We start from the raw sequence: 10,991 nt of genomic DNA, 5'->3' as shown, positions 1-10,991 counted from the left end.
TCGGGGGCCCGGCCCCCCCAAAATTTGGAAAATTTTCAACCCCCCCCCAATCCCCCCCCCCCCAAAAAAAAAAAAAATCATTGAAGAAACATTTGTATTTAAATAATATCAATATGAAAAGGGAAAAGAAACAAAGAACTTAATAAATCTGCCATTTATCTCAGAAAAAGAAAAGAATAAATTTTTGCCCCACCCCCTCCCCCCAGTCCATTTCCAGCCAGCCACGAGAAAGACTGGCTGATATGGACTGAGTTGAACCTATTCAGTTGATGTGTGAATAGGATAAATCAGAAAAAAAATACAACAGTTTTGCCTTTTCTTATCACCTTTACACTTCTAGTTTCTTCTGAAGTGAATAGGAAAGGTTTTTCACTTTGTTCAGTAACAACATGATAACCTCCCAGAGTTCAGCCACTCTATTTGCTCCAGAAAAAAAAAATACACCAGCTGCTCAAAACTATTTTGGAAACTATTTTGGAAACCTGTCAGAAGGTTGACTATTTTTAGACAAAATGTAAATGTAATTTTGTTGATGAGAAAGTACTTTTATATTCTGATTCTAGTGACCTAAAATTCCAGACATTGTGATGAAATGTCATTGTTTATTTCCTTAGTGTGTAGATGATTTCTGTCTCAAACTAGTCACCTTGCAGCTGCTATTATAGAATAGACAGCTTACTGCTGAAGGTGATCTTTGCCTTTTTTTTTTATCTTGCTGGTTCAGGGAAGTGTGATGACAGCTTGGTAGCACCCCTTCCCATCAAATCCTTCAACAGCTCATCAGAATATGGCAGAGGATATGCAGCCGCTTTTGCTAAACTCAACAGAATACAAGGTATGGCAGTGTAATGTCAAGCACTTTGCAATTCCTGATGCTGTGTGAACATTGATTCCCTTTTCTAATAATGTTCATTCCTTATATCTACTGTTTTATTGCAGCTTTTGCTTACATAATTGGTTTAAGATGAGGGTGTCTTTAAGTTTGTAGGGGTGATATTTTAATATTCTTAATGGATCGGAGAGCAGAGACAATTAAAAACAGTAGAGCTAGGAGCTGATGCCACTAGCTTACATCTTCTATATTCAATCAATGTAAAGCTGCATAATTATTCAAAATACCATTGTGATTTCAATGTGAGTACAGCAACAGGAGGAACTGCTTGGACGGGAGGCTGCAATATGTAGTCTCTATACATTTCGATTCTGCTCTCAAATCATACAGTTGACCAGTTAAATGGAAGTTCACAGTTTTTACAACCATGTATGCCTATGTCAATTATGTTTGTCTTACAAAGGGTTTGAACTCACATCCTCTTGGACTAATACCCTGCACCTCAGCTGCTGCGCCAACTAATGCTCAAAGCGGGTGGCGAGGACATTAGAGAAACCTGAGTAAAATGGGGGCTCATTATAAATTAGTATGATTACTGTAATATTTAGCAATCAACTGTGTACTGCACATTACTGAAGTCAGACATACACTGCATGTCTCTGCACTGAGTTCACTCACAGACTGTATAGTTATTGTTGTCTGCTTTGCTCTACATCTCACCTTTTTTGCAATAGCATTACGCCTTATAATTCATAGTGGTTGTGGGTTTATTATTACCCCTGGTGGTGAATTGGAGGTATAACATTGATAGATCAATTTTAACTCCTCAGTGTTTTGTGAAACATTACAAACACAAATAGATTACACAATGACAGGATGTTCTGAAATGTTCCAAAGTGACAATCCTGGATAAAGGCTTATGTAACTGGACATAGGACAGGACAGAGCTTATATTCTGTCTACAACATGAATGGATGTTGTATTTTCTGCCCCCTTGCGCTTTTAATATTTTCCCTTCAGGTCTGACCTGACTTTAGTAATTCTGTTCTGTCTACTGGAAATTAAGTCTGCAATAAAAGTCAGTAAATGTTGTGTTTGAAACTTCTATTGAGAAAACCTCAGAAGACGCTAAAACTGCTTCCTATGTTCATGACTTTGATAGGTCTAGAGCAGTGTTTCTCAATTATTTTCTGTCATGCCCCCTCTAGGGATCATAATTTTTTTCGCGACCCCCCCTGCTCAGTGCCCTTCCCTCCCCAGAATTTAAATACTATTAAATTGCGAAATCTGTTCATATTTAATAATTTATTGTACAAACCACTGGCTCCAACATTGTATGACCTTATTATCGAAACCGCTGTTTTATTATTGTCAGCCTCAAAATAATTTCCAAAATCAGTTTGAGTGAATCACTAACAATTAATTAAGACTACTCAGTTTGAAAAAGTGCAAATGATTCACTGGGATTTGCATTTTTAGACTTAATATAGTAAAACTTTTTAGAACTGTAAGCACTGATTACTTGTCAGCTTCTTCAGTTTAGTTTTCCACAAGGTATATCAAGGTATATAGTTCTTAACATTTATTGTGGAAAATTTTGCAGCAATATTGCTAATAGTTCAGCTTGTCAGATGAGAAGAAATGAAAAGTTTATAACAGTTTTGCATTAACAATAAAAAGACAGGTTTTGTCTATTCCCTGGCCTTTTTCTGCGAGCTACAGTTACTTGCTTTTGATGGAGTATAAGTGCCGGGCTCTGAGTTTTTGATTTGTGTTTTAAATACGAGTAAAGTTGGACGAGAATAAAGACTAATTTTATGACAGCTTTTCACCATAGTGCGCTAAATTGCGGAATACAGATCCTGTAAGGTTATAGTTGGTACTGGTTTAACAAATTACTAAGTACTAAATGTTTTAGCACATCAGAAGCAAATTTTCAGCCCCAGGTCTTTGAAACCATTGCTTACACAACTTTTTATTTAACAGAAAGAACCAGACTTGCTGAGTGGGTCACGTTGCATATCACTCTATCGAAGCTTTTTAATATAACGACTTTCTTCTGGCAATATTGCGTCTTTAAATTACTCTGTTGATACGACTGGGTTCTAGTAGTATTATGACTGTATTCTTGTATTCGAAAATAAGAATCTCTTATCCTGGCCATTGACCTCTGCTGCTTTTTTTCTTTTCACTATCAAACTTCTCCATCTCTCCTCTAGATAGATATATTTCAAAACATCCTCGCTTGTATCCTTAGCTTCGTTTTTTTGTTGTTTTTTTCTTCTGTTCCGTTTACAACAGTGCTGTGGCTACTTCTACTGGCTTGAACAGGTAGGCTGTTGATTAGTTTGAACAGTGCTGCCACCTATTGGTCGGAGGCTTGTTTATCAGTTAACATGAATAACAATTATAAAGTCCTGCTTCTCGAGCCGAGCCCCCCCCACTTCGCCACGCCCCCCTGGGTGGGGGGGGGGCGTCCCACTATTTGAGAAGTACTGGTCTAGGGTAATGTTTCTCAGTTCTGGTCTTCAGGGACCACTGAATGGCATGTTTCAGATGTTTCCCTACTGCCACACACCTGACTTTAATAAGTCATTCTTCTGCTGTACTTGATTGCATGCAATCATTTGAATCAGGTGGTCTAGAAAAGGAACACATCTAAAATATGCAGGGCAGTAGTCCCTGAGGACCAGAATTGAGAAACACTGGTCTAGGGTCAGGATAGTAGTCTGCCTCACTTAAGGCAAAAAATGTCAGAATCTACCAAAGGATGATAATTCGTTTCAGGATCCAGTTACCAAATAATTTATCATACCATCATGATTGCACTTTAAAAATCAGGTAACTTTATGTTATAAAAGGTAAAGTTTAAACAGTAATACTTTTATAACAAATTTATATCAATAATGATTTCTTGGTTAATGTCAAGTTGTCATAACAAAGACATTTTGAATAATGTCAACTTTGTATTAAAAGTGTCATAATTTATCGAATGACGCTTTATGACAGTCATAAATATTCATGAAGGCTTATTCATGTTTATGACATGTGGTATGTCATGTTTATGAAAGTGTCATGACAGTCAAGTTTTGCTTGTGATTCTCACATGACGTCGGGGACACGGCCCAAAATTGCAACAAAAGATTTCTGATGTGTGCAAATAAAAGTTTGTTTGGCAAATAACTTTTTCAGTTCACAAGACAAAAATGAGTTATTTAATTAAAAAAAAAGTTTTTTAACAAAACTTTTAGTTTTTTTTTTTTAAGGAATCAATACAATTCCAAAAGTTTTGATTGCAATTTTATTTTATTTAACTGAGGTTAGTTTTTTTTTCTTCATTGAATAATTGGGGAAAAAATTTAACTGCATACTCTGCGAAACAGACCCTAAACTTAAAGTCTGGATTGAGTTTTATCCCCTTCATTAATGACACACTTTTATTACATACATTATATCTATCATGGTAATTCAGGGTGAGTTATTTTTAATTCTAAATGAATATCCTTGTTGGACTTTCATTTAAGTGCTATTCTCCTTCAAGATACATTTACCTAACACCAGAATAAATGCAATGTACATTATGCAGCAAAGGAAATTAGAAGACATGTATCCATTATGGAGATGATCGGTTTTGGACGGGCGATGTGCCCCTATTGCATAAGCGATACTGAAGAATGACTGATATCATTAACGATACAGGGAAGAAACTTTTCAGTCATCTTGCTTTGCTAGCAAAGTTGTTAGCTAGCAGCTAGCTAATAGCACAACAACAACATCCTAATGTCTGTATAATAAAAATACTGAATCGATAGATAAGAACAGTTTTTCCTCACCTGTCTCCTCCTGCTCAGTAGTTCTTCAGAGTAAGCCAGACGCAGAGGCCTGTTAGTGTCTGCTGTATTTCATTACCTCTCTGCTTAAATCGCTACTCCGTGCTGAAGCAGAAACGATACTTCAACGTTTTCCGTTACCTGACGAGTAGAAAGTCTACTCCACTTTATTCACCAAAAACGTTTTTTTTTTTTGTTGTTGTTTTTTTTAATTCACCAAAAAGTGTTCTGTAATCTGGAACGTTCGGTATGTTGAGCTCCGCAGTTAGCCACCTTATCTCACTGTGTGAGAGGCAACTGCGTCATGTGTCATGGGCAAAAGGTCAAAGGTAACAAGGTGACCGGCTTATTATGTTGTACAAAAAAACCCCAACAAAAAAACTAATAATTTTAGTACATGTTATTATGTGTCAGAAGAGGGCTTAGGAAATAATAACACAAAAAAAAATGATCAAAAGGGCACGTGGGGGCAAGGAGCAAAAGGGGCAGGTGCTCAAGAACCCCTAGCCCTCCCACCCCCTGCATGTGCCTGCACATCTCAAAACAAGATATTAGTGAAGAACTCAAATTGAGTGTATTTTTTGTTTGTTTGTTTTTTGCTCGCCAGTGGCTGGTTTCAAATTCTCCAACAAGCTTTTCCTGACTCAAAGTATTATTGTTTTGGAGAGGCTAAGCCGGAGTCTCAACTTAAATCTAAGAGATGGTAAAGAAGCCCTCCAATCTCTAGACCTGGAGCTTAGAGTGGTAAGTGATATATAGGAAAAGCGGACGCCCCTGTCTGGAGTTCAGTTCCCAACTCTTGGACCTTTGCTTCATGGAAACTGTAAATAAAGACCACTAGTGTAAGAAAAAACACTAAAAGAAAGTGTAAATATGGTTAGAAATATTTTTTTCCTAGATGTTATGTTTTTTTAGCTATATATAAACACCTGGATCTGGAGCTTGCCTATTGTTAATTCACAATTTATTGTAGCACACTCACTGCTCAATGGTTAGATTGATTGAGCCATGGCTCTTGTCAGGAGTTTGTGTTTTTGGCCTTGATTATAGCAACTGAATTTGTTGAAAGCAGAGATAAAATGTTCATGAGCTCCATAGCTATGAGAATAGAGCCATTAGTTAAGGAAAGACAAATGGATTAGATAAAAAACAGGAGAAAGATTTGTGAAAACTGAGTCATACCTCAGAGAAAATGTAGGAGTAGATTAATTATTTTTTTTTCTTCCTCCCCTGTTTTTAACATTTCTCACTCTGAACAACCCAACACCTAGGCGCCGGAGGCTGGTCACCTTTGGATACAAATCGTTACCAGTGGCTGCAGGTAGACCTGGGCTCTAGGAAGCAAGTAGTTTCCATAGCAACTCAGGGACGCTACAGAAGCTCCGACTGGACAAGTCAGTACCAGCTGCTTTATAGTGACGCAGCCAACAACTGGAGACCATATTTAAAGGATGGAAACATTTGGGTAAGATTAAAATGAAAATTTTATTTGCAGAAAAAAAAGCAGTCTTGTCACACAGAGACGCATGTAGTTTGAACAGTTTTATTTTAAATTAAGTTAGTTCATTTTATTGATATAACATCAAATTTACAGCAAATGTCATCTCATTCTTTAAGCAAAAACAGGTTTAATTTAAATGCAGCCAATTAAAATCCATATTAATTTCAAGTATCCTAAAATATCTCCAATTCATTACAAAACAATATCAAAAGCCATCAGAAATATGGTTCAGTCATAACAACACACAAAATAAAGCGTGACTACTTGAGTAACTATAACCCTCTAGCAGAGTTAACATTCTGTCTCTAAACCCCACACAATCATTATGCTGCATGATCTGTTAATGTCTTTTGTTCTGAAATAATGACTACTAAGTGATAATGTGTAACTTAACACTAACTAGTAACTGGTATGTCTTCCATAAAACATAACTTTTTAAGAATCTAATAATAAAGAACCTTGAAATAGATGGTGAGCACTGCTGACTGGAACTATAAAGTGGACGCCAATCATCTAATTACAAGAAATAGAAATACAATATAATTTATTGCAACAGAAACTACAGAAATAAAATATTTTACTCTATGTGGAATGAATATTTATAATACATAAGTTTCACTTTTTGAAATGAGTGACAAATCATTGGGTTTTTCACTATATTCTAACTGTTCTTTGTGTGGTACTATCAAATTTCAGAAACTTAAGAAAATATTCAGTGGTCCTTCAATTGTGGAAGATTTAAAACTAGTCTCAATAAATTAATTCCTTAATAAATTAATACATTAATTTCAGCCTCTGGAATTGCAAAAATCAGTCTCAGAGATTGCAAAAATTTGAGCTCTCCGTTTACTCTCATAGCAGTATTTTCTCACATATACTGCTATGTGACTCCAGGTCATAACTGTCAGTCTGATACATTTTTAGCCATTTAGTAAATTAAAGGGATTGATTACTATATTGATCACTGTTCATGTTATCAGGAAGACAGGTAGGAGAGTACTACGTATGTGTTCTGGAAGGTAAGTTGACAAGGAAACTTGGTGGTGGAATAAGGAAGTGCAAATATGGGTACAGAGAAAGAGAGCAGCCAAGAAGAAGTGGGACAATGTGAGGACCGAAGAGAGTCACTAAGAATACAGGGAGAAGAGAAGGTAGATGTAGCTTAGCCTAAACAAGGTGCATACACTGACTTGTATAATAGGCTGGAGAGTAAGGAGGGAGAGAAGGACTTATATAGGTTGGCGAGGCAGAGAGATAAAGATGGAAAGGATGTACAACAGGTTAGGGTGATTAAGGACCAAGATGGAACTCTACTGACAGATGCAAAAAGTGTGATAAGAAGATGGAAGGAGTACTTTGAAAAGTTGATGAATGAAAAAAATGAGAGAGAACAAAGAGGAGAAGAAGCTGCGCCTGTGAATCAGGAAGCAGCAAAGATTAGTAAGGATGAAGTCAGGAAGGCATTGAAAAGGATGAAGAGTGGAAAGGCAGTTGGTCCAGATGACATACCTGTGGAGGTATGGTAGTGTCTAGGAGAGCCAGCAGTAGTTTTTGTCAAGGCTATTCAATGAGATCCTAGAGAGTGAGAGGATGCCTGAGGAATGGAGGAGAAGTGTGCTGGTACCAATTTTCAAGAACAAGGGAGGTGTCCAAAATTGTGGCAACTACAGAGGTATAAAGTTGATGAGTCTTTCAATGAAGTTATGGGAAAAAGTTGTTGAAGCCAGACCGAGGTCAGAAGTGGACATCTGTGAGCAGCAGTATGGTTTCATGCCAAGAAAATGTACTACAGATGCAATCTTTGCATTGCAGGTGTTGATGGAAAAGTACAGAGAATGTCAGAGGGAGCTGCATTGTGTTTTTGTAGACCTAGAGAGAGCATATGACAGGATTCCAAGAGAGGAGCTGTGGTACTGCATGAGGAAGTCTGGAGTAACAGAAAAATATGTTAGAGTGGTGAAGTACGTGTATTATAGCTGTAAGACTGTGGTGAGGTGTGCTGTAGGAGTGACAGAGGAGCTCAAGGTGGAAGTGGGACTTCACCAAGGATCGGCTTTGAGCTCTTTCCTATTTGCTGTGGTGATGGACAGGTTGACAGATGAGGTTAGACAGGAATCTCCATGGACTGTGATGTTTGCAGATGACATTGTGATCTGTGGTGAGAGCAGAGAACAGGTGGAGGAAAATCTCAAGAGATGGAGGCTTGTCCTGGAAAGGAGAGGAATGAAGGTTAGCCATAGCAAGACAGAATACATGTGTGTGAACAAGAGAGACCCAAGTGGAGACATGAGGTTACTGGGAACAGAAATAAAGAAAGTGAAAGATTTTAAGTACAGTATTTATTTTTAAACTTTTTTCATATATAAAGCGCACTGCATTATAAGGCACATAGAATAGATGCTTCAGTAGAGGCTGGAGTTACGTTATGCATCCACTAGATGGAACTGCACTAAAGGGAATGTCAACAAAACAGCCCGACTCTGGTCGGCGAGGAGAGCCTTCCACGACTGGGCCAGGGCGTAGCTGGACGATGGTCACCCTTCTCCGTTCGCGCACAGCATGTTTGTGGAGAAGGTGGTGCTAAATGACCTGCAGACGACCTGATTCTAGACTGTCGGAAGGTAGATGGGTCAGTCAAACTTTATTAATAGATTACAAACCAGCGTTCTGTCAACTATCCCAGCATGCACCGCTCGCTTCCTCTTCTACGGGTGAAAATGAAGTCGGCGGCTGCTTACCATAGTTGCTATACCTGTTGTGGCTCAATATTGGTCCATATATAAGGCACACCGGATTATAAGGCACACTTTCGGCTTTTGAGGAAATTGAAGGTTTTTAGGTACGCCTTATAGTGCAGAATATACGGTACTTAGGGTCAACAGTCCAGAACAATGGTGGATGTGGAAAAGAAGTGAAAAAACGTGTTCAAACAGGGTGGACTGGGTGGAGAAAAGTGTCAGGTGTGATATGTGATTAAAGAGTATTAACAAGAATGAAGGGAAAGGTGTACAAGACAGTAGTGAGACCAGCAATTCTGTTCAGTTTAGAGACAGTGGCAATGACGAAGAGGCAGGAGGCAGAGCTGGAGGTAGCAGAGATGAAGATGTTGAGGTTCTCTTTGGGAGTGACAAGGATGGATAAGATCAGAATTGAATACATCAGAGGAACAGCTCATGTCAGATGTGTAGGAGATAAAATCCGAGAAGCCAGATTGAGATGATTTGGACATGTACAGAGGAGAGACACTGAATACATTGGTAGAAGGATGCTGAGAATGGACCTGCCAGCAAAGAGACCTAGAGGAAGACCAAAGAGGAGATTTATAGATGGAGTGAAAGAGGACATGAAGGTAGTTGGTGTGATAGAAGAAGATGCGGAAGATAGGGTTACCTGGAGACGGATGACTCGCAGTGGCGACCCCTAAAGGGAAAAAGCCAAAAGGAAAAGAAGAAGACTGCTATGTGACTCCAGGTCATAATTGTCAGTCTGATACATTCTAGCCATTTAGTAAATTAAAGGGATTGATTACTGTACTGACTCGCAGGGACCTGATGAGGAACTTTTATCACTTAGTTCAGCAGTCACAACCCAAAACTCTTCTTTTTCTAAGTCATCGAAAGGCTGGTGGATAGCTACAGAGAACCGGTAACATCAAGATTCTTGATGCTAAGAACCTTGACATCAAGTAACATGTCGTGTTACGTATATGACATATAAGTAATATATGTCATGTAACAGAACAGTATTTCCAGCTCATCAAAGTAAAATTTTCTAAGACCTTGAAACCTTTCTTCCAAACAGAGCAAAACACAACAATGGAAATGTATTTTATTGCAGCAGAAAAATGAGAGAACATAAAATAGCCTAATATTAATCACGTGTTTCAGACATTTAAGGGGAATAATAACAGTGAAGATGTTGTACGTGAAGAATTACAACATGCCATAGTGGCCCGCTACATCCGCCTCATCCCACTGCACTGGAGCCAAAAGGGGCGGATCGGAGTCCGCTTGGAACTCTATGGCTGTTCATATTGTAAGTAGAAATGCACAAAGGAACAAACTGTGTAAAAATTGTGAACTGTGATAGCCTGAATATAATACAATTATTGTGTATTGCTGAAAATTAACTGGACCCTTTAATTTTTAAAGTACCTGGAGATTTTTTCATATAAAGCAGAACTAATTTATGAATAACTACCAACACTCTTAGGTTAGCACTCTTAGACATTTGCTGGGTTGTGATTCCAGATTAATTCCTTATGCAAAATATTGAATTTGACTTTCTTTTTCCTATGTCTCAAAGGGGCTGATGTTATCAGTTTTGATGGCCATAGCATAATCTCTTATCGCTTCAGGAGTAAAAAGATGAAAACTGTGAAAGATGTTATTTCTCTAAAATTTAAAACCACTGCCAGAGATGGTGTGCTGCTTTATGGGGAGGGACAGCAAGGAGACTACATCTTGCTGCAGCTTCATAGGGCAACAATGGAGCTGAGCATCAACTTAGGTAGGAACATTAAAAAGGTGAAACGACTGCATATATTATCTTTCAGAAATGACTTGTGGGATGTTTACCACCTGTGTTGTTTGTGTTACTTTTCTCCAGGTAGCAGTCAGTACAATCTGATTAAAGGTCACACCTCTGTAACCAGTGGAAGCTTATTAGATGATGGTCACTGGCACTCTGTTGCCATTGAGCGTTACCGTAGAAATATAAATTTTACATTGGACCACCAAACTCAACAGTTCAGGACTAATGGAGAGTTTGAGCACCTGGACCTCGACTATGAGGTAAACTGTCCATGAGTCATGCTGTCAAGCATCCC

General features: G+C 38.3%; 1 protein-coding gene across 1 annotated transcript in view; it reads left to right on the top strand.

Moving 5' to 3' along the window:
• Positions 1-10,985, top strand: part of LOC106943158 (contactin-associated protein-like 2) — a 15,056-nt gene extending 4,071 nt beyond the window's left edge. The window contains exons 2-6 of the mRNA XM_015026506.1: positions 725-835; positions 5,934-6,127; positions 10,051-10,198; positions 10,469-10,672; positions 10,772-10,985. Of these exons, the coding sequence (XP_014881992.1) occupies positions 725-835; positions 5,934-6,127; positions 10,051-10,198; positions 10,469-10,672; positions 10,772-10,971 (857 nt within the window). The 3' untranslated portion in view covers positions 10,972-10,985. The remainder of the gene's footprint in view (positions 1-724; positions 836-5,933; positions 6,128-10,050; positions 10,199-10,468; positions 10,673-10,771) is intronic.
• The last annotated feature ends 6 nt before the right edge of the window (positions 10,986-10,991 follow it).

This window comes from Poecilia latipinna, unplaced genomic scaffold (assembly GCF_001443285.1).
Source record: "Poecilia latipinna isolate Pla-1442-1.1 unplaced genomic scaffold, P_latipinna-1.0 Scaffold4931, whole genome shotgun sequence".
NCBI lineage: Eukaryota > Metazoa > Chordata > Actinopteri > Cyprinodontiformes > Poeciliidae > Poecilia > Poecilia latipinna.
This window is presented reverse-complemented; position numbering and strand designations above follow the sequence as displayed.